This window comes from Amborella trichopoda, chromosome 11 (assembly GCF_054954075.1).
Source record: "Amborella trichopoda isolate Santa Cruz 75 chromosome 11, AtrichopodaSantaCruz75HAP2 v2.0, whole genome shotgun sequence".
In the NCBI taxonomy this organism is placed as follows: domain Eukaryota; kingdom Viridiplantae; phylum Streptophyta; class Magnoliopsida; order Amborellales; family Amborellaceae; genus Amborella; species Amborella trichopoda.
This window is the reverse complement of record NC_142346.1, coordinates 26,406,494-26,431,097: the sequence shown is the minus strand read 5'-3', so window position 1 is coordinate 26,431,097 and position 24,604 is coordinate 26,406,494. Positions and strand designations below refer to the sequence as shown.

The following is a 24,604-nucleotide window of genomic DNA, read 5'->3' as shown; positions in this document are numbered from 1 at the left end:
TGGCACAATAAGCTTTCAAAATATTGCTCAAGAAAATAGTTCTTCCAACAAATCAAACAAAGCAAGTTGCCCTACATTATTGAAATATCTTTTGAGAATGAAAAGAAACTAACACTTCGACAGCTAATTACAGAGACCTTACCGTCAAAAAGTTTGTGGAATTGGCACAAGAAACTACTTACAGCGTGCCAAGATATCCAAAGAGTTGAGACCCCACTAGTCCTCATATTCCGTTTCCTCGTCATCCTCATTCGCTTCTCCGTATTGCCAACCCTCCTCTTCACCATTGTCACGATCCTCTTCTGTCTCTTCACTATCTTCCTCATCAACAAAGCCTTTGCTGGTCCATGGCTTCGCTACTGGATTTGTGTTAAGAGTAACTGTGCCCATACCTTTCCTCTGTGTAGTTTTAGCAGCTGGGGCCTTTGAAGCCAACTTCACTTTACTTCGCTTTGAACTCTTTCCATTACCACTCTTCAATGCATTATATGCATCAGGGTCACTCCCTTCATCCGCTTCATTTTCAGCATCGACATTATGCTTTCCATTCTCTTCTGAATTATGGCCAGGGTGCTCTCTCTTGAGATGAAGATTGAGCTTGTATTCGTGAATGTAGGCCTTATCACAGCCTTCATATGGGCAGCTGTAGGGGCGATCAGAAGATGCAGAACCATAAACTAGAGCTGGAGTCTTGGGCGTGTTGTGAGGCTTCTCAGCCTGTGGAGTATGCTTAACATCGGTGGACAAGTTCTGCGTGATATTTAAAATCATACAACATAAACTATAAGCAGATGCTATTGCTACCAAAGATGAGATTAAATAGGAATAAGAAGAAGATATCGGCAGATTACTGCCGAGTAATTCCAACTCTGAGGCTATGGTTAGTCTGTATGTATTAAGAGTAGAGGGTGGAACCAGGAGTGCTTGTGCTTGAAAGTGATGACTGGAAGAGCCTTTGACCAGAAAACTCCCAATATCCTTTACTGAGATGGCAAATGTGCGCCACAACTGCCTGAGATAGAATTTTGATTTTCACTTAAACCCATAGATCCAGATCTTTAGAAAGGAAAGAAACCTAACTTCTGAAAGTTGCATGGAACAGTAGATTTTTGGTAAACCTTCTGCTTGGCAAACATGATGCAGGGATAGAAATGCGATTGAACATTGAAGCTGGCAGAAATATTTCTTCGGAAAACTATCAGATACAATAACATTATTTGCAATTTCTTCTGATATCCTAAAAGTGCTCCACAGAAGCAGTGTGGGCTTCACTGAAGCACTAGGGCTTGGATACTCAACAAGCAAAATCTCAAATGATTTGAATTAGAGTGACCGCTGCACTAACTCAGTTGAATTTATCCAGAAATAGGCATGACAGGAATAGCCTGCATTTTGATCCTATTGAATGGATCAAATGACATTATGGACCCATTTTGTATGGCTGACCTTCAAGAATTATTGGATGGATTGGTGCCAAGATCAAGTTGAACAGTGCGTAGCACTTGCTCATCAAAACATCAGGAAAATGAGAGAAATGATTAAAACATATAAAAATCTCATTTTGTCATCGTAGTATGACAGTGAAGTCCATTAGGCATTGAAGGATAACACTGTGAACATGAAGTCCATAATGTAACGAGGGGAATAACAAACTAACCTTTTCATGGTGCGATTTGATATGTGCTTTTAACTTGTACTCATGGGCATATCTCTTTCCACAGTCACCATAAGGACATATATGATAATTTTCTTGTGAGTGTGTCCGCATGTGCGCCCTCAAGTTAAAATCCAAGGAGAAGGCCTGCACATCCAAATAAATCTTCATGCATAAACACACAGATATTCCTAAGAAAAAACAAGCATTCAGCAGAATGAGCTGGATCACCCCCTAACAAAAGATACTTGAATTGATGAAAATGTGAGGTCTGTCTATCTAGCATAAAGAGGGTAAGAGTAACCCTTATAAAAAATAATCAGAGCAAGATAAAAAAAACTAAGCAAATATAAATAGTTTAAGATGCCAATAATTTCAATTTATTAGAAATCCATCCATTGTAAAAAGCTGATTTGGGTATCCACGACCATATAGCATCCAACATGTGAACATGGCTGTTCAGAAAAATCAGGCAAAGTGAGCATCAAAGCATCAGCATCAACATCCACAAATCTTACGCGAGGTTCTTGGAGTTTATTTTGCAAATGAAATTGAATTTCTTTGGGTGAAAAAAAATTTGTAATTGTACAATGCATTTAATATAAACCAGTTTCAAATTCAAAGTAAAATTGATTCTCTCCAACATGTTAGTTCTCAATCTTAATGGTCAAGACTAACTTTCTGATCATATATGCCCATTCAGGCTCATTCCCTCATGGAAAATCAAGAATAAATAGTTTAGCTTGCCACTGATTTGATGACAGGCATCAAACCCAGAACTAGCATTACCCACTGCTACCAAATAAAAGAAGAAACTACCATTGCCCAATTCAAACTCAGGTTTTAAGCTGATTTTGGCATTTCAAATCATAACTCACTTCCCAATTTTCTGTTATTCTGCATTGCATATTCATGCAAGACTAAATAGTTCCTGATGATACTCAACAGAATTGTTATACGTACATAATGAAAATACATTGTACATATTCTCCATGACACAGTAATAGTTAATATGGAATTCAGTCATCCAATTAGATAATACATGTCCGAATCTGGCACCATGTACTTGCTGTGTTTATGTCCTGAATTTGTATCTATATAATAGCACCATGTATAGTTTACTCTTGCTGTGTTTGGTCTTGCTGTCAAGGTTTTGCAGTCATTTACCCCAGAAGTGGCATAAAACGCCCAACATGTGAATAATGCTTGTCAGCAAAATCAGCCAAATCTAGCATCAAAGCATCAACCTCACTGTCCACAAATCTTTATGTGATCCAGACTTGCTTTGCAAGTGGGTTAATTGTCTTTGGGTGAATAAACATTGTTTCTATTTTACAATGCAAATCCCTATTTATAGATCAGTTTCAAAGCAATATTGATTCTCCAACAAGTTCGTTCTCAATCTTGAACTACAACAATTTGTGAACATATATAAATAATACAGGCCTATTCCCCCACAAGCAAACAAGATATGATAGTATTGTTCGTCACTGGTTTGCTAACCGGGATCAAGCATCCCAACCAGATTAGCATGTTTTATTTTTTTGGATGGTGTCATATCTTGGACCAGATCTCAGAAAGAAGAAAGAATAATGAGACTACCGTTGAGTACTTCAAACATGGCATCTAAAATGATTTTGGCATCTTCAAATCGTGACCTGACTCCCATTTTTCTGTTACACAGTGTATGTTCTGCATTGAATACTAATGCAAGGATCATATTTCCCGGGGATCTGCAAAAGAATTGTTATAGACACACAATGAAAATACTTTGTGAATGCTCTTCATGACAATGTATCATAGAGTTAATAAGAATTCGACAGTTCAATACCAGCTGATAAGTTAGATCATGTTTTATATTCAAATTTATATAAGATTATGATAGATGCTTCACTCTTACCGTGTTTGGTAAGGGTTTTGCTGTCATTTACCTAACAAAAAGTACTTACAAGTCACTTTCCTCTTACCTCAACAAAACACTCAATTTCCATCTAAGACTGGCTCAGAGCACCCTAATTACACAACCATTATCCCTTTTGCACTTTTAGATTGATCAACACTCAAACCTCTGGTCAAGACTGGGCAAGCCCGAGAAATAATCCAAAACAAAGAGGGCAAATGGCAGGGAACAAGGGCCCAGAATTGATGCCAAACTATCCAAACAACTTCCAGACCCTAATCTTTATCTTCTAGTTATCATTTCCATTTCATAAACCATATATAGACCTATTGCATCCTAAAGTATATTATCATTGATGGACGAAAATTGAAGAGGTATGATTTAGCACACCCACAAAAGAGAACTCCCCTGCTTTTACAATAATCAGGATTGCTGGCATGGATATATAAGTCTAAAAATCATGAAAGTCCAGAGTTCAATGCCTCACAGTACAATGCCGTAAAATGATAATCTAAAAATATATCCGAGTACAATGCCTCACAGCGATGCCTCAGAGCACAATGCCTCACAGCAATGCAGTAAAATGATAATCTAAAAAATGATGCATCTCAGAGTAAATGCCTCACAGCAATGCAGTAAAATGATAATATAAAAATATTTTGAAGTGGGTAGGATGATCACCTTACCGCAGCCTTCATGAGGACAGGTATAAGGCCTATCTCCTGTGTGAATAAGAAAATGTCTTTTAAGCTTTGAACTATCCAAGAATTTCTGCAAAAAGAAGCATAATTAGCCATCCAACATCATCAACATCATAGGCTAGAATTTTGAAAGTAAAACATAACCAAGCATGAATATCTATCCCTAAAAAAAGAAAAAAATAAATAAGGAAGTTAGGCACATAGATAAGATTAATCAACGCAAACAGTGCATGCTTGAAATCACCACATATCAATAAAAGTTAAGATCGACTACATGCTAGACAATTACGATACAAAGAGAGAACTAGGGTACCCAGTGACAGACACTTGCATGCATGAATACGGTGCAGGAAATGAATACAAGCCAATGGGTAAGTGTGCAGCCAGGTAAATAAACACCAGACCAAGCATACCCCAAGAAAGACAAGAATTTCTGCAAAAAGAAGCATAATTAGCCATCCAACATCATCAACATCATAGGCTAGAATTTTGAAAGTAAAACATAACCAAGCATGAATATCTATCCCTAAAAAAAGAAAAAAATAAATAAGGAATTTTAGGCACATAGATAAGATTAATCAATGCAAACAGTGCATGCTTGAAATCACCACATATCAATAAAAGGTAAGATCGACTACATGCTAGACAATTACGATAAAAAGAGAGAACTAGGGTACCCAGTGACAGACACTTGCATGCATGAATACGGTGCAGGAAATGAATACAAGCCAATGGGTAAGTGTGCAGCCAGGTAAATAAACACCAGACCAAGCATACCCCAAGAAAGAGTCCACAACATATAAATTTCCTTTTTTAAAAGAAAGAGCATTTTATAGGGAATTATGGTTAAATATAATTTTAAACTCCAATACAATCAGAAAGGCAGGCAACCAAACCATGTATACCACAAACACAAATACCATGTGGGACAAGTGAAGCTTATACATAAGAAATTTACCCGGCCACAACCATCATAATGACAAACATACTGCCTTTCTCCATGAATATGAGAATGCTTCCTTATAGCCCCAGCATCTACGAAAGTCTTCCCACACCCTTCATAAGTGCATAGGTAGAGCACTTCAGTCCTTGGTTCAGGCTCTGGTTCTACTGGTTCTGGCTCCTTATACCTCTCCTTCAATGCCTTTAATGTGTCCTCTAAACAAAACAAAGACAAACACAAAGCATTAAACTGACTGCTTAAAATTTCCATGGCAGATACTCTTCGATTAATGAACCCCTAAGATCATATGTCATCCAACGTAAAGTAATAGATTAAAATGATGAAACCTATGAATTAATTACAATAGTATTATAATAACGGACAGTATAATGGTATCGTTCACAATTATATGATACAGGAAGATTAACACAGAGTATAACCCTACTACCACATCACAAACTATAGGAATGAACAGTCTATGAAGGTAGCCAAGACATTTAACTGCAGCAGATTATAACTTTCCTTGTGCTAAGGTATCGGTGTATCTAATTTCAGAAGATATTTCTGGCTGACATCCTCATGCATATTGTAGCAGTGCGCACCACTCAATGCATTTGGAATTGAGACCGACACTCAAGAAAGTTCTTTTAGCAAGATTTTATCAAAGGAGATATCAAAAGTCAACATTATTAAAGTATCACAGGATCTTATTAGGGCTTCAAGATCTTCTATCAAACTTTCACCTCCTCTCATTGTTTTGCAGATCAACTTAGGTCACTCGGGCACAGAAACCAATATGAGCTCGAAAATTATCTGGATTTCAGTCACATGCAAAGGGAAAATTTGAGTGAGGAAACTCAAATAAATTACAAGTTGAGAGATTAGCAAATTCGAGAGTAGACTAGCCATACAAACATGAACAGAACAGAAATTCAGCCAAACCAAGCAACATGTATGACTTTAATACTCAACTTTGCCTGAGTCTTAGTACATAACAATCAGCATTATTTTTTACAAAGTAATGTACAACCATAAGCCATTTTCCGTGGTATTCTAGTGTTGCCAAATCTGATTATCATCAGCATGATTTGTTGGTTTTGTTTTGGATAGTGGCTCCAAGAGAAGCAAAGCTGGAAATCTATTGGGCTCTTTTGTAAGTCTCCTCCAAGAGTCTCACACGGACTGAAAAGAATTCTTCCAAACACTAATTGAAGTAAACTTCAGAGCCACTAGATGAACCATAGTACTACAAAATTCCAAAATTCACTATCCATAGAAACTTACAGTTTCTCTAGTTTCCATGTAAGGTACTTTATGGTATTACATTGGCACATTGGCACACCATCTCTTAGCTGCCTTGGTTGCTGCACCGTCAGTTCTCCCTGCCAAGCTAAACAAGAATACTATGTCTACGACTTCGAGTTCTATACAAAACTACTTTGTCTACGACTTCAAGTTCTGTAAAGTGATGCAACCTCTCCAATATTGGCACCATTATCCAATCCATCAGAAATGTGTGCTTTAGTCAGATCATGATGCCTTGTGATACCCTAACTCTCAGAAGAAGCTCAGTGAGTGCCGTGCAAGGTGGACTCCACAAGAGTTTTCTTTTGTCCTCAAGCATAAGTCTGGTGTAGAGAACCAAGTAGCAGGCACATTGAGCCTTAGAACTCTCGTATTGTATACCCATTTTCAAGTTACCTTAAGCAGTCATTCCCAGGTGACCAAGATTTTGGGGAGATCCATGAGACCCTTCGCCATAGATTACCGAGTCCTACCCCTCTTATGCTCTTCACCCTCTTATGCTCGTCACAGTGATACTCGGTTATGCATCCCAGGGGCTCCCAACAAAAGCAGATTGCATGGGAGTTGCATGCAGGTGGTTTTGGATGACATTTTGGTCAAGATAAGACAATTGCGGTTGTTGAAGACCACTTTCACCTAGCTTGAAGCATGATGCGAGGGACAGACACAGATTTCTAGCCTCTATAATGCAAGGCCAGTTCCTAAAGCACGATGGGAGAACTTGAGCATGGACTTTGTGCTAGGTCTATCCAAGACATCACTTTCACCTAGCTTGAAACATGATGCGAGGGACAGACACAGATTTCTAGCCTCTATAATCCAAGGCCAGTTCCTAAAGCACGATGGGAGAACTTGAGCATGGACTTTGTGCTAGGTCTATCCAAGACATGAAAAGGTCGCTACCCTATCTTTGTGGTCGTTGACCTTTTTCCTAGGAGGGCACATTTCCTACCATGTAAGAAGAAATTTGATGGAGTGGATGTTGCTGATCTTTTCTTCAGAGAGATAGTTCGCCTTCATGGACTGCCAAAGACCATACTCCCTGATTGAGATGCCAAGTTCGTGGGTTTATTCTTAAAGAATTTGATGAAATGCAAACAAAGCAGAAATATGAGTTTCAAACAGATGGCCAGGCTAAAGTCGTCAATAGAAGCATAGGTGATCTTTTAAGAGAGGATTACAGCATGGGTTTGAATTAGGCCATGTTTGCATACAATTGTTCAGTCAACCTGACTACTGAATGCTCAGCTTTCAAGTATTGCTTATGGGATTCAGCCAAGAGCCAATCAACCTCATTCGATTGCATGTGACATGCAGAGTTAGCAAGGATGCAGACAGTTTTTCAGACCATATTTGTAACATCCATGATGAGGTTTGTAGAGCAATGAGAAATATAAGACACAAGTGGATCTCCATAGAAGCCATGTTGTGTTCCAAGAGGGAAATATGGTAATTGTTCATGTAAAAAAAGAATGATTTCCAGCAATTAAATGTAATTCAATGCACCAGAAAACAAAAGGGCCCTAAATTACTCAAGAAGTGTGGTGATAACAATTATTTGCTAGAGCTACCACCTGACTTGCACATCAACCCCGTTTTCAACATAGAAGACCTCTTCCCCCTATTTTGGACATCAGGAGGAAACAAGTCTTGAAAAGTCAAAGACAAGCTTTCACACGTGTTGATGACTGACAATGTTATAGAAACCATACTTGATGATCAGATTGTCTCGATCCGAATTGGTGGCTATCAAAATTCCTAGTCAAGTGGAAAAGGAGACTAGATTCATATAGAGCTTGGATTACCGGCACCAACTTCCAGCCATAGTTGTTGGTGGTGGGAGCAGGATTGGTTCGGGATTCGCAGAACTGCCCTATAGTGGAAGCTCCCTGGGGTTAGGATTGGCATCCATACAATGAACAAAATAAGGAGCAAGATCCTTAGGTTTATGGGAGCGAGATCCGATGTCAATGGATTCGATGTTTTGACTAGCAGGAATCCATGCTCCACTATACAAAAAAATGAGGTTGTAAGCAGAGCTAGTACGAGTTCCCTTGGTTAAGGAATCGAGGATTAAGTATGCCACATAACGGGGTTCCTCCTGTTCTAATATAGAAATCAAGGTCCTCAGCAGATTGTGAACTGGATATACAGTTAACTCACAAGTGTAGCTCTTCTTGTGTGGGGAAAATTGATGGCACAGCACCTGAGGCAGCCAAGATATGTGGTGCCAAGGTGGGTCATAAAGGACACCACATGAAACTTTAGAGAAAAAATAAGCAGGGTGTAGGCCCTAGGAGGATCTCCTAGTAAACATCATGGTGCTACAATTAGATCAAGCTTTGTTTTTATAAATTCTTGAGTGGATTCCAGAACCAATAGGAATTTCTTTCTTTAATTATCTTCTAGTTGTGGTGGCCTCTAGAAACTAAAGTTCATTACTCTATGTGGATTAGAACCCCTTAGAACTATCTTCTAATACGAAGCCTTCTTGAATGCTTCAGAGTTCATATGTGTATAGTAGAATTTTGGCCCTACTATAAATAGATATACACACCATTGGTCATAGATTCAACTTTTGAATTTCAATTTTGGTGAGAGGGCACCTTTGGCACCTTTAGAGGAAAGATTCTTCACCTTTTTTCCGCAAGGAAAGTCCACAACTCTAGCTTAAGATTGGAAATCTCCCCTAGAAGTTGGAGACTGTTTCCTTGGTGCCTTCCCTTTAGAATGAGGCAACTAGCTCTTATTATAGTTTAGGAAATTAGGCCATTGCAAAATAGGTAAGATGCCCAATCTTCAAGAACTCCTCTAATAATTGGAAAATATCTTTCACTTGCAAATTTGAGAAGAAGAATGTCATATTGAAAACAGAAAATGACTCTTGACTTCCAAATTAAACTAAACCTTAACCTAATCAATTTTAAATCTCAGAGCTAAATATCTCAACAGACTTTTGCCCATGATTTGGAGCCCAAATGCCAAGTTAAGAAAAATCCATACACAGATGTCAAATATATTTTTTATTCGAGCTTTGGATGGTCTTAAATGGAGTTCGGGTGAAAAGTTATCACTCAAGAAAGTCGTATGCACCATTCTCACCCAACCAGAGAAAACGGATCCTCGAGTATTGAGGTAAGCGTGAACAAGTCCCACCTTGAATCATGTATTCTCTTCAATCATTTCCGGTGTTGGGCTCAACAATTAGAATTCGCTTCATTTGCATACTAATTCTTTCAAGAACAATTTCAGGAAAGGAACTGTTAGATGTGGAACTTAAGGGAGAACAAGATATATCTGAAAATTGTCGTTACAGAATGGCAGCAATCACTGACACTTATACATCAATATCTCACACACTACAAATCATTTTGAATCAAAGCTTTGTGTAACATCAACTAGACTCACGTTCCTTGCACCGCTCAAAATTTCATTGTAGTTTCAAGTACCATTGTCAAGAATACAAGTTCCATGTTTTCTACTGCTCCAAAACATTAACACAGTGAACAATCTCGAGTTTAGAGAGAAGGATTGACACCTTGTCTTGTTGGACAGCCTCATAAACCTTCAAGGATCTCAAACCCACACAGAGGCAGCAGAGCCTATCTGGACTTTAAGGTCAATACTTCCTCTCTATCAAGTGTTTAAATGAGTATGATGAACGAGAGTTCTCAAAGCAACTCCAGGATACAATCCTCCAGGCCTGAGTCCTTAAGCTAATAGAGTGGGTTCACCACACTATTATGTAACTTGTAGGAGGTGAGTTGTCTGGTCCTGGAGGAAAAAGACACGTGATCCTCCTCGCTCCTTCCAAGAGATATGTGACCTCACTTTGCTTAAGTGCAACGACATCTGTCCAGTATAACCTGCCTCTTGTCATACTACTAGTCAAGGACTTTCTTTACCAATGGGATTACCAGTTCCGGACAGCCACCCTAACAAAGATCTTTTCTTCTTTTCTGAGGACTAAAAGGTGAGGGCCCTCAAATACTTAACAATGGGAATTGATCCTACTTGTCGATTCTCAATAAAGTAATTTCACTGATGTAGGTTTTTCAGAGAAGTAAACTTCTGGCAGTCATAAGGTATTTCCCTTCAAGTAAAATGTTCCCACAACAAAAAGGTGTTTTTGCAAAAGTTCAGAGTTCCCACAGCAGTACGGTGTTCTCATAGAAGTAAAATGTTCCCACAGCAGTAAGGTGTTAAAGTGACCGACCACTTTTTGTATCTGGATCTCTATTGGTTCTACTTCCTAAGGCAGCTGCTGGTCCAAACTTTTCACGATTGCTAGCAAAACTACTAAGTCAATTGAAAATCGTATTTACAAGGAAAACATGGATGTGCTTCTTATGAATCTCAAGGGGGCGTTTGATAACCGCGTAAAGTGGTGAAACTGCCTGACTTTCTCTTTTTTTGTAGTTTTCACCTGTTTGGGAATAGTAAAAATGGGGGAAAATCAGAACACAAGTTCTCCCCATTCACTATTTCCATAAGGAAAGCTACTACTGCTTTGGGCTACCCCTGCGTGGCTACTTTCAGTGAAACGTCATCAATGAAAGTTCATACTGGGACAGTGGTGTTATAAAAAGATGTATTATATTATAATATATTATTATATTATATAATATTATATAATGTATTATACATAATATAATATAATTTATTATACATAATATAATATTATATTGCATAATAGATTATATATAATAATATAATATAATATAATATAATAACATTTTAATGTAATAACATTATATAACATTATGATACTATAACATAATAGATAATAATATATTATAATATGTTATAGTATATTATACATATTATATTGCATATTATTCTAATATAATATAATATATGCTATATATTAATATTATAATATTATCTATAATATGATATTATAATATAATTTATGCTATATATAATATATATAACAGCTTTCCCAATGCCAAACAGGAGAAAATACTAGCACCACAATTTATTAAACAAGGTCCCCAGCTTTCAAGCTTTCAATTTTCATCTACTTCCCAGAATCTAGGCCATCCATTTAGTGAATTTTAAGATATAGGCCTTTATAAACTAAAAAATGTTTTTTTCCATTTTTAACATTGCTCATCTAATCATAACAAAGCCATCAAAAAAATTGGAAATGAAAAAAAATCCTTCCAAGGCCTAGATTTAAGCATCTTGCCAAAATAGACAGCCTATGTTAATCGGGTTAAAAAAACATTTTCTAGGGTGTATTGTCAAATTTTACCTATTTGTGATGTTCACTAGAATGAAAAGAGAATATATTTAAAAATTGGAGTCAAACAAATGGGCCTAACATGGTTTTGGAAGATTGTTTCATCACATTACTATACAATTATTGCAAGAAGTTCATAATATTACTATACAATTATTGCAAGAAGTCACTCCCCTACATACATATGTATATATCTCTGGGAAAAGATCTTGTCAACCTAGGAGCTAAGAGCTACAATGTCAACCAATGGTCGAGATTGAATCTGGGCAGATCTGACGGTCACGACCTCATTTCGTGTTTGAATTTTCATTTTTTTTCTACCAATCCAAATCACTTGAAATTTGGAGCGTTTATTATTCAAAAATAAAAGAATCTAATAAAAATATTAAAAAAATAATTCACAAAAAATATAAATTGATCAAAATATAAAAGAATCTAATAAAAACATCTGTTTCAGGGGTATTTTGACCAATTTATATTTTGCGCCTTGATGAGAAGAATGAACGCCTAAACTTTCAAGTGATTTGGATTTGTAGAAAAAAATAAAAATTCAAATATGAAATGAGATTGTAACCGTCAGATCAGCCTAGATTGAATCTATGTCATTGGCTGATACTATAGCAATCAGCCCGTAAGCTAACAAAATCCACTCCCTATATCTATATATTTATATATAAGATTATGTTAAGGTACTCATATATCTAAGTATTCCCTTAATGTACTCAACTTTTCTAGACACTCATATACCCATGTTTTGTCATACAAAGTTTTTTTAGTAAGGGCATTTTTCGTAATTAGGAGGGGTAAGATAGATATTTCTATAAGAAAGTAGTAGCATTTATTAGTGTTTAAGAATCAATCATTGCTCCATGTGGGTGATGTCAAGATGATGTCATCCTCCATTATAGGTAATAAATTATCTTCTTTCTATCAAGAACTTCAATTTTACCCTTTGTTAATTACTTAAAATACCCCTAGGAAAAAATGTTACTATACTGTGGAGAAAGAGTATTGAGTAGCTAAAAATGTTGAGTACATTAAGTAAATACTCATATGTATGACTACTCTAACATAACCCATATATAAGAAAATTGTTTCATGCGAGCTGGTCTGCATTTCTACATATGCGGTGCAAAAATGCAAAAGATGGATGCAAGTATTAAGATGGATGCAAGTAGGTGGTCCACCTAAAAATAAATGGAAACTAACGATCCAAATGTTTTCTTAATAAAATTATTATTTCTAGTTTTTAAAACTCATTTATTTTGTCATATTCATTCCTTGTTAGAGATTACATGTCCTTAAAAATTAAGTCCAACAATCCATCTCAAAAATAGATTCTTAAGAGTTGCCTTCTACATGTGAGGGCTTGGCCCGCATGCAAACCACATCCTCTCCCTCTCTCTCTCCCCCCCCTCTATATATATATATATATATATATATATATATATTCTTATCCCTTGATCTTTTAATATTAAAGTTCTGCTCCACCCCTCAATTCTCTAAAACAAAAAAAGATACAAATACCATTAAAAAAATTAAAAACCCAAACAAGCTCAAACCTAATTTACATCATTCTCCAAGGATTGGGAGAAGTTCATCCTCGAGCATAACGAAATCAAAAATTTTACTTGTCTTTTCCACTTAGTTCCAATTAGAAATATGTTCCAACTCCACCCCTTAATTCTCTACAACAAAAACTAAACCAAAAAAAAAAAAGGATACAAATACCATAAAAAAATTAAAAACCAAACAAACTCAAACCTATGTTACATCATTCTCCAAGGATCGGGAGAAGCTCATCCTCAAGCTTAATGAAATTGAAAAAATTTACTTGTCTTTTCAACTTAGTTCCAACTAGAAATCTTCAAGCTTGCCCTATTGAACTCTTGATTATTAGACTCAATCCAACAAGGTTGTGATACGCCCATAAAATCAACTGTGATGTCAAAATCTCTTGCATATTCATGCCATACAACCATATCAACTTCCGAAGCATCCTGTGTAGTGTGAATAATGCTTCGATTGGTAGTCAAATTTGATCTTCGACCTCTTCATGTTCTTATTTCTCATGTTGCAATTTACTAGGCAAATCTTCTAGTACAAGTTGTACTCTTTTGTCAAGGCACTCTTTCAGGTCCTTTTTGTACTCTCTCAATTATTTGGTCCACGGGCTTCATAACTGGTTTGGAAGATGTTTTTTATGCCATCTTAGTGTATGGATGATACAGCAGGGATTCAAGGCTCTAATACCAATTTATGCAGGAAAGAGGGAGAAAGAAATAAACAAGCTAGGAAAATAAAATATATATATAGAGGGATAAGAGACTAGACTCACGCAAACCTAAGAAAGGTAAGTAAGACGAAAGACGGACTTGCCTTTCTTAGGTTTGCTGTGGATCTTCAAATATTATCCAAATGCCTTCTAATCTTTTTGTAAGTCATCCAGGACCCTTTGTTTTATCGTAAGTAGCTCTTTCATAAAGTGTGGTTTGATTTGGACTGTATTTGGACCCAAATCAAGATTTCACCGCGAGTCCATGTGCATGGCTGCCATAACTTGCAGTGAGCTTTGAGTCCAACCTTGTAAATTTATCACAATTTTATGATTCTTGGTGGAGAGCTTGAAAATTCCTTCATTAAGCATTTTCCCAAATTTGGGAACATTTGGAAGCCATCTAGTCCAATTGTGGAAGTTAACCGCGAGACACTATTCATACTCACTGTTGCTCACAGTAAACTTTGCGACACGAACTCCGGATGTCATACTCACTGGACCTACTAAATTCCATTACCATCCTAAACCTTTAAACTAAATCCTGATTATTTCCATAATCGTACCAAACCTTCCTCATTGTCCTAGCCCAAGTCCTGGCTCTTGACAATCTCAAGCTTTCCAAATCTCTGTTGTTATAATCTTTATATGAACCAAAAACCTTGTGGACTGCTAAATCTTAACCTAAGTAGAATTCTCAATAATTACAATCCCTTTCTTCCTTACTTACCTTGTGTGTTATGCTAGTGTCCTGGATGACTTACAAAAAGATAAAACAAAGGGTCCTGGATGACGACTTACAAAAAGATTAGAAGGCATTTGGATAATATTTGAAGATCCACAGCAAACCTAAGAAAGGCAAGTCTGTCTTTCGTAGTCAACTTGGGTTCAAGTGTTACTCAGCCCAAGGGAAACTTGGAGGAATGGTTGAATAGGGTATTTCTAAGATGTCTGAAAAGTTTCATTTGATTTCAACATGATTATAAGAACTTTTGATAGGTCAACACGAAGCTTAGAGCATGTATCCCTCTCACAGTGAACTCAACATTTTGATTCAAATGGTGATCAAAATGCTGAACACATGAATTTACGTTTTCCAATATGCTGGCAAAGCCTCATAACAAGCAGTTGAAGATTGAGTATGTTTTGAAAGTTCACCGCGAGCCACTAGTTCTATGATCACAGATCATGGCGAACAATGAAAAAGAGATAAAATGAGCATGATATGCAATGCAACCTTAGAGATATGCTTGTTTAGTTGCGATCAGGGCATTGAACAAGCTTTGTGCAAGTTTGATAAAAAATAATGGGTCTTGAAAAGTTCACCACGAGGGTTATAGCCTAGCTCGCCTCTCGATGTGAACTCACATATTTGATGCCCCTAAGAGTTTGGGTTGACACAAATTAATCCAAAATGATCTAGAAGGCTCAAACAATGTTTCTAAAATTGATTTAGTCAAAAGGAAGCAATTAAATCATGAAATCAAAGAGATTGAGGCAGGAATAAAGGAGGTCCATCATGTAATCTAAGATACGAGATTCCTTCAAAATTATGGAAGGATTTGATGAGGGATGATTCCAAAACTCATGGGAATGAGAAAGAAAATGATTTATGGAAGAATATTTCATCTTTGGGAAAGACAAATCCAAAATTGGATCGAATATCAGTAAGTGTCAATGAACTTGGGTATTTTTTCTTAGTGATTTGATCTTCTAAACAGTACAGCCCATTTATATTATATGAGGGTATGGCCCTTCATAGAGCAGAATAGCACAACAGCACTCGTGTAGCCACCAAATAGTTGGAATAAGGCTCGGCTGATGATGATTTGATCATCTAAAAGGGCAAGGGGAAGGCGAAAGGCAACAAAGGACATGGATGCACGTAGTGAGAAAAAATAGGGTGATTGACTAAGGGTATGACCCTTGATAGAGTTGAATGGTGCAATAAGATTCCCTTGGTGGAACAGAATTCCTCTAGCCAAACCCAAAGAGTTAGGATAAGGAGCTGATGATGATGATTTGATCTTCAAATATTTTGATACATGGAGCAGGATTTTTGGGTGCAACCATAACTATTAGATCTGTCTTGCAATGGGTGATCAAGTTTAGTACATGACTAGGGCTATAAATGTACCAAACAAGAGATACTTGATGGTTCGAATTACCTTTTTTCAGCCTCACGAGCCCTCCACAATGATTCAGTGTTTATGAATTATGATAATATGATGTCTTCTAAGTTCTATTGTCCTCTATAAAGTTAGTTTCAAGTTTCTCATTTCTACTTTGTAATGTCTTCTATCAGGGAATAGTGGATACAGAATCTTCAATAGTAGATAATAATAGAGTTAATTATTAAATTAAATACCTACTATCACATAAATCACCTCCATATTTTTTCCCATGTATTAACCTATTTTTTTATATTTCTTGGAATATTTTTATATTTATTGACCGCATCGGGGTGATGCACCCACATCTGGACCACATTGCCGCATCAGCCCCCCGACTGCATTTCGCATTTTAAAACGCTCATGGTGAACTCGCTAAACTCAACTTTTTAATCCATGGATCACAAGATTACGTATTCAAATAGGACGTAATCTCATATAATCAATTCTTTGATGTTATGGAAGAAAGAAAAATCCAAAAACATGATATGTGAATCAAGAAACATTCCAAATCACGAAGATCTTCCTTGCTAATCAAGCTTTATCCTTTCTATAAAAGGGTGCTTCAAATACAGTGGGTTCCTTTTGTTGGAGAAGAGAGAGATCAGTCTAGCACGCGTTCCAAGCCCTAATCTTGTTGATTCAAAGCCAAGAGTGTGAGAAAGCTTCTGAAATACAATGATCTTCATATTTCCAAAGAAATTGAAAGAATCGAATCAAGAACTTCAAGCCAAAGTTCAGAGGAATTCTAGAGAGAGAACTAGCAGCATGACACCCTTTGCTCATACACAAGGTATATGGAGTACATGAAATTCCAGTGCATCATGGTTGTGATTTTTTTCTTTCTATGGATTTCTTTGTGTAATCGTGGGTCGTAGGTGTTCCATTCTTTGCTGGATGTAAATGAAATAAGTTGCTAACGAGCTGGTACTCTTCCCAAACCCTTTTTAATAGAAAGCTCTCGATTTTTACTCGATCTAGAGTGAGTTTCTTCCCAAAATATGTGCTTCCATAGTTTTGTTTGACTGGAGTCACATTTTCTTCCCAAATTCCATGTAGCGCACTTTTGGGCAAAACATCTAGGTTTGAAAGAGTCCCCCCCCCCCCCCCCCCCCCCCAAGGTTGGAGCCCACTTTTTCTTTTGGTGGAAAGATTTTCCAGAATCCTAGCTTGTGAATTAGAGGTTCTCCCCATGTAAGGTTGGGCCCCCTTTTGCATTCCCTAGCATGTGAGTCAATATGGCACATTCCCGTCTAACCTTCCCTACAACCAAATTCATCAAACTTTCAAACATTTCCATAAAACCTAGGCAAACATCTTCAAACCCTAGGTAAACTCACTCAATAGCTACCTTAACCAATGGTTGGTAGTGATGCCCGTATAATGCTCGTTGGTGGGTGCCAGTCGTGCTTGTGTGAGCGATATATGTCACTCCAAAGAATAACGGATAAAGGAAATGTACAAACAAAACTAACAACAATAACAAATTTATATTAACGTGGCAAACAAGAACAAGACAAGACATTACCTCCATGAATAGGGTTTGTACGCTCCCGAACAGTTGTAGGCAGCTCTCGTAGACAACCTGGTTCATGTCGTACTGGGAGATGCCCCGTCGCACTCTGTTGGCAATTGAACAAAGAAAGAGGAAGAAAAATGCGAACAATTCTCCAAAACGGGGGCAAGGCAGCCAAGCCTACTAACCACTGGTTATTTGTTCCAGGATGGAGAGTCGTGCCCTACTCTTGTTCTAGAAAAATGCCTCCATGCATCGGTTAATTTGGCTTTACTTGAGTTGCCTAGGTCGTTTTGATAAATTTGCCTAGCCTAGGGTTAGGGTTTTGTTGTAGAGACTTAACCTCAGTTGACTGAGGTTAAAGTTAACTCTGGTTAATCCAAGGTTAGGCTTTCCTCTCCAGTTTCTCCCACTAGAGTTCTTGTGGAAAGAACTAAGCAAAAATAACTCAAAAGTCCTTACACAATGATCGTAAAAATGAGCGCTCAAGGCCTTTTATAGAGGCGAACCCAAACATAGGTGCATGATCAAATCTATTGGTCATGTAGAGGGTGAATTAATTTTGAATCTCTGTGAAATTAAAAAAAGCCAAAATTTGGGATCCAAAATGTGGAAAATGCAACTCCAAGTCCTCATAAAGCTACTCCCATCCCAAACCTAGGTTATGGGGCCTTTATTCTTCATGTTTCAACATCAAAAAGACATCTATCACCACGAAAAACTTAGATTGGCGCACCATGAACGTTTTGTGACAAATTTGACCTGAAATCTCCAAGATTAAAGCGAGGTTTTGGGTTTCTTGAATAAAAAATCAGCAAAGCACTGTTTCCATACACTTCTTCTTTTTCCGGAGAGCTTTTGTAGGGTTTTTGGAACTCCATGGCCAGAAAAGGGTAGTGCTCAATCCTAAGAACATTTCGACTCAAGAATTGCTTGAAAAAACCCCATATCGAGTAAGTTATGGGTCCTTTATTTTCTGAAAATTTCATTAAATCATCTATGCTCAAAATTTCAGACACAAATTGGCTTCAAAGCGGTCCTCAAGCCAAGCTTTGGTCGTAGCTTTCCATATATCATTCAAAAGCTTACCAGTCTACACTTCCAATACCTCAAATCTCATCACTAGATCCCTCCCAGATTGAGAGAAATCGCCGAAGAACCAGCTAGAGGTCATGAAATATGAGAAGTTGCATGACACGAAATCCAACATACTTCACTGTATTGAACACCTTAGGCGAGAGATACCCTAAATATTTACCTTTTCAGAAAGCCCATGAGCCATAGAATGACAAAGCCAACGCAACACGCCAAACTCCACAGGGTTTGGGAGAAATAGATCAAGGAAAGTTGCCAAAAATGGCTAACTTCGGTCCCTTTGGGAGTAACATGATAATTAACACTTGAATAGTATGCCACATCCTTGACCTTATAGTAAAAATGGCCTACCAGGAATGAAGCGAAATTCGGGGCTTAGGGTTATCGGGCCCTCTAATTATGTTGGTGAGAATCCGGGCCCATCAGAGACCGATTTCCAGGGGGCTACTTCGTAATTTTTCTCTTTTTCGAATGGTACAGAGCCCGTGTATGGTGCGCTACGGATTGCTTCCTTAATATCCCATCATTCTGACATTGTTTTAAGCTGGAATTTTGAGGGTATCTTGGGAGCAACTAGAACTGAATTTGGACACAATCCCGGGCCATTCACATCCGTTATCACATGTTTCTACTGCGCTCCTTTATTACATACTCCATAGTGGACTTAGGCCATAACTGACTCCAAACCCAATGGGTTTTGAATGTAGGGCACTACCTCACCAAACATGAGGATTCCCCAAACAATGCCCAAGTCCTGTCAAAGCTGTCGGCCTTGAATATCCTCAATCCGTTGCCCCTCTTTAACTAGGAAGCATCATCATCCCTACGTTCTAAGACTTCTAGGGTATGATGGGGCCTGTATGTCTGCCATCAAGTTTCAAAAGGGCCCTTCAATGTAGGTCTATCAATAAGTGGTCTGCCAAAAGATGTGATGCAAAAATCCATGAAAACTAATGCATATGTTGGAGAAATAGATCCCCAAATATTAAGGATCGAGATCCCAATCTTTTGGGGATCTGGATCCCAACCTTTTTGGGGATCTTGCTCCAAACCTTAAAGATTAAGGTAGGAATCTCTTAATGTTTTTTTTTTGGGGTAAGTATGGGATCTCTTAATTACAACCAAAAAGAAACGCAACTATATTAAAAGTATAGTTGCGTTGCCAAAAATAAAGAAAATCATTAATTCGGTTGTTTTCTTAGTCTTTAAGGTTGGGATCAAGATCCCCAACAATAGGAATCGAGATTCCTAATAGTGGGGATCGATATCCCAAAATTTATAAATCGATATCCCTTGAAGCTCCCTTCCCTGAGCACCGCAATGAGATTCCGGAGCATGATCTCCACCCATGTTGGAAGATCCCGATAACTATGAAACTTTAGATCCTGATTATTGCACTAATCATCCCAAGTCCTTCCACATGGACCTAAACTATGCATGCTTTAGCTCTGATCATCCACTCCGACTAAATATAGGCGACATTAAGACTTTCAGAACCATGCAATCCTAATCTTTGTAGGAACTAGAAACTATTTAGAACTCTTAAATCTTAACCAAATTAGAGTTCTCAGTTGTACCCAGCCCTTTCTTTCTATGCTCACTTCACATGTTACTCCTAGCTAGGAGCCAAGACGCCCTTGGTCCTACATTACCCATATTACATGATGGCAAATTTTTCACTTCCCATAAAAAAAGTTCAGAAGATCCATGAATCAAGACAACAGAACATCCATGAACAAGGGCAGTACAGTGGAACTCATCCCATTTGGCTTTCATCTCAACATTCTGTTTTACAGAGGCTTTGGATTCAAAAAAGGAACAATGGTTTCAGATGAAGACATAAAGTCAACAGAGTCCCAAAATAGCATTTGCATAATCTAAAATTATCTTCTGCATAGCTTATAGCCAAATCAGCTTAACCTAAACCCACTACTGCAGAACACTAAGATGGTGGAACCAAAACAAAAGGACCCCCGTAATTTTTGTATGAAAGGATAGTATAGCTGTAGAGAGTTATAATGTATTCTCCTATCTAAAATGCAAGGTGAATTAATCGGGTCCGATAACATGCCAGAAGATATGAAACATGACAGCTACAATCCTTCAACTTCCATAAAGATTTTTTAAAAGAAATACCTGCAAGATATGATTGCAAAAGAATAACATGCAAAGATTTTAAGAAGAACAGAATTTAACTGGATACCTTCCAGGTGCTATATGAAAAGCAAACATACCAGTGACCCACTTCAGTAAGGAACAATTCCCAGCACCTGAGACAGTCTCTTGCGGAACCCTAGAAAATAAAACATGCCCAATAAGCAGGTTAAATATAATCAAACACCGTTAAAAATAAAGCCCACAGATGGTTATCGAACCAATAATTTAAACCTTTGAAGGACATGTATGAAGAACATTAGACATTAGAAGCATCATACACAGATAGAACAGCATGGAGCCCCTGATATCAGGCAACAAAACTTTGGCCCCCATGTGGAACAAGTGTCTGCTCTAGGGGAAAACCAAAGGAAGAAACAAGGACATGTATAGCATATATGGTGTTCATGTTGGTTAATCTAAGGTCATATATGGTATTAAACATATAAATCCTTTGTTTTGAGGCATGTATTAGTAACACCAGCCGTCAATACAACCAAAAAGATAGGAAACATAGAAATTTTCATGACACTGTGTGACACTTATCAGGTATCACTCATCAGACCACTTTTCACAGGACATGCAAAATCTGTGATTTCCTTTAAAAGAAGACAAGGAGTTAAGCCCAAAACATTAAAGCATTTAACTTTCCTTTTTCTTTTCTGAAACAAATAAATCAAAAACAGGTCAAAAATAAACAATTTAAAGCATGTCAATATTCTTCCAATTGACCAATTTACAGAGTAAGTACATCATCTAATATGTGAAAGCATATGGAACACCAATAATCTGAAGTATTAAATAAGAATTGCTAAGAAACAAGGTTTGGCAGCAGAGCAGGGATCAAGGTTTACAAGATTGCAAATTACAAGTTAAAGATTACTTTTCACGGTTTGACAAATGAAATGAACTGAATACTCCATCTTTACCAAGTAAAAAAACTACTAATAATTGAGTAAGCATATAATTTGCAGACTTTTACGCTTATTTATTCCATTTCACTATTGCCAGATTTTCCTATTTTCAACACTTCCACCCATTCCCGGTATTCCACTCATATTTTTCACCAAAACGATTTATTGCCAATTAAATATCCATCAGTGCTTAATAACATTCAACATTTTAGTCATCTTTATTGCTGTTTGATTTATACCGCTGTCTGATTTTACTGTTGTTCACCATCACAATTTAATTAGAAAACCCATTGTAATTCTGATCATGCTCCAATTTAACTGCACAGGTTCAAGAAAGTCACAAGTGACACTTACCCAGAAATAGTTCCCAAGTGACCTTGACCTCAATGGCTCCTCTTTAACAAAAGACTGAGACTCAGTTTCAATTTCCACTTAAACACTCAAAAGGTCCCTAACTTGATAGTCCTCGGGATTGAACCAACCTGTCCAATATAAGACACATCGAACCAAATTCTAGTATCAACTGCCATACTATGATGACCTGTTTACGCCCACCAAAAAGCTAAGCAATCCCACTCGTTCCACCTTCCCCTGGTTACCATTCCCCAGATTCTTCCAGTCTATGAAACCAACAATCTCTTCCCCAACTAGGTAAGTAACATGATCGATATCCACCCGAGGCAACATAGTATGAACTTCAACAGCCACTGTAACCCATGACCAACCCTGATTGCCTCAAGAACCATATCATCCCTAAACTCAGATACAACTCCACAGGCTGCATTGTTTAGCCAGTAGCAAAATTAAAGGACTCCAAAGACTTTCCACACATCCTAAGCTCATCCAATATGATGTTAATCAACATCGACATATCTCTACAGCTAAGTGAACTCTTTCAAGGATGATCTGGTGAATGTCATGATAAGAAATACGACCAACAGTCACTGACTGGCCTTCTTCATATTAAAACTCAAAACTACTAGCAACAACTTCTCGCAATCCTCCCAAACAGACTTGAAAGTTGCAGCCATCCGTCAACTGAGAGGACCATCTATTGCTAATCCTCAGGCATTGCACTTTGCAAACTATTCCAACCACGTGATTCACTTACACAAGGCTGCAAAAAAATCTTAGCATTTGATTTCCAGACTTAAGGACATATAGCTTTGAGTAAAACTAAAAAAATAAAACATATAGCCACTTGAAAACCCTCTCTCACCAGGAGATGGATGTTCATGCCATTGTGTCCATTTATTCACTCTGAACAAGTTAGGAGAAGGCATCTTGTGTATGCATGTTTGTCAGTGACGGGCCAGTCAAAAGTTGAAATGTGGATGTTGAACGAAATGAGACACACAACTCATGGTTTCTCCAATGCATTGCTTTTCTTTCCCATAAAGTCCCCACCTCAAATTTTCATTCTTGCGAAAGGACTTCTCCCTCGTCTTCCTCTCTGCCCTTTCCTATGGCGATTTAGGACTTCTTTCTCGCCATTTCTAATCTCTCCTTGTCATATGGAAACTCTCTTTCTCTCCCCAGTCCTTCATATGGGAACTCTTTTCTTTGACAATATACGATGTCCAGATGCTAGGTAGACCTAATGGTTTCATGGTTTCCAGTCCATTACATGCTACAATCGTTTTTATGAGGAAGTGTATCCTTCATGCCATATCTAATTTGGAAATAAAACTAATGCATCTTACAAGCATTGTATTGGGGGAGGTTGGTGCCAAAAACCAGAGACACAAGTGTAAATTAGTGATGCCGTTGAATGAGCAGCCACTAAAAACAGTGCAGCAAAGCAAATTTACTCTTCCACTATCATGTCCTTCGCAACCAAGTCATTAGTTAGTCACACATTGATTCTTTTACACCCATTGTTTGATTGTATATTCCAGGTGCCAGCTTCAAAACTGAAAAGGAACATGTGATAGTTAAATGGAAGCAAATCTGGATAACACAAGAAATGTATATGTTACCCTTGTTCAATCAGAGATATATAATAACTTCTAAGCGATCAACAGTCGACATATTCTTAACCTGAACAAGCATCAACCCATAGATAACTAAATGCTATGTATTTGACGGACAAAAAAGATAAAAGCGCACAATTACATCAATGATGACAGGAAGGAAGTGAGAAAGAACCGTGATATAATCAGAGTTCATTAGTACCAATGACTCAGAAAATAAACAACAATTCAGAAAATAGACATCACCCACAAAAGAATCCGACTCGAAATCAGTAAGGTAATAGAATCACAGCCCCGTGCATGGAATTTCGACACATACACGCCACTAAAACACGCTGTAAACAACAAGCAGCGAAAATCTCTGATATTGACATGCAAACATGTGTAGCAGAATAGAATGGATAGACACAGTGACTGAATTGAAAAAGAGAAAAACCCTAGAACCAAAGGAAAGATAGAGAGAGAGTAGTACCATTCCTTGAACCATTTAACAGCAGGTGGAGGAAGCCTGGGAGGAGGGAGGGAGTCTCTCATGAGGAGGTGATGGGCGGTGGGGTCCATATTCTTCGCGCAGTACACATGCGACTGCTGCTGATGAGAGAAAGGGTCCGTCATGCCACTCTATCTTCTGGGAAAGTCTGAGGAAAGGGGTCTCTCTCTAGAAGCTCATATGTATGTGAAGGAGATTAGAGAGGGAAAGAAGAGGCGGTGATGGAGTTGAAATCAATCCTCTGCCACCACATTGCCCTGCCAAGGCC

At 37.7% G+C, this 24,604-nt stretch overlaps 1 protein-coding gene across 23 annotated transcripts; it reads right to left on the bottom strand.

The window, feature by feature from the left end:
* Window positions 1-24,604, bottom strand: LOC18425830 (zinc finger transcription factor YY1). Of its 23 annotated transcripts, none has more exons than XM_088852278.1 (8): window positions 24,319-24,604; window positions 22,228-23,786; window positions 21,040-21,098; window positions 5,214-5,413; window positions 4,587-4,688; window positions 4,241-4,325; window positions 1,658-1,801; window positions 1-750 (listed from the first exon to the last, which is right to left on the bottom strand). In XM_088852278.1, exons 4-8 carry the CDS (start codon window positions 5,255-5,257, stop codon window positions 217-219), a joined length of 909 nt encoding a protein of 302 aa, XP_088708404.1. In that variant the 5' UTR covers window positions 5,258-5,413; window positions 21,040-21,098; window positions 22,228-23,786; window positions 24,319-24,604; the 3' UTR covers window positions 1-216. The 23 variants fall into 23 exon arrangements, 21 of the variants coding, with proteins under 21 accessions (XP_088708404.1, XP_088708420.1, XP_088708410.1 ...); XM_088852294.1 differs by lacking the exon at window positions 4,587-4,688 and having other exon boundaries at window positions 4,236-4,325; window positions 22,228-22,990; window positions 23,093-23,786; XM_088852284.1 differs by lacking the exon at window positions 4,587-4,688 and having other exon boundaries at window positions 22,228-22,990; window positions 23,093-23,786.

Coding starts and splice junctions, on each gene's coding strand:
- LOC18425830 (XM_020662222.2), bottom strand. CDS start 24,461: ATGACGGACCCTTTCTCTCATCAGCAGCAGTCGCATGTGTACTGCGCG. Junction 4,689..5,213: donor ATTATGATGGTTGTGGCCGG/GTAAATTTCTTA, acceptor TTCTTTTTGCAG/AAATTCTTGTCTTTCTTGGG. Junction 1,802..4,235: donor CTCATGAAGGCTGCGGTAAG/GTGATCATCCTA, acceptor TTGGATGTGCAG/GCCTTCTCCTTGGATTTTAA.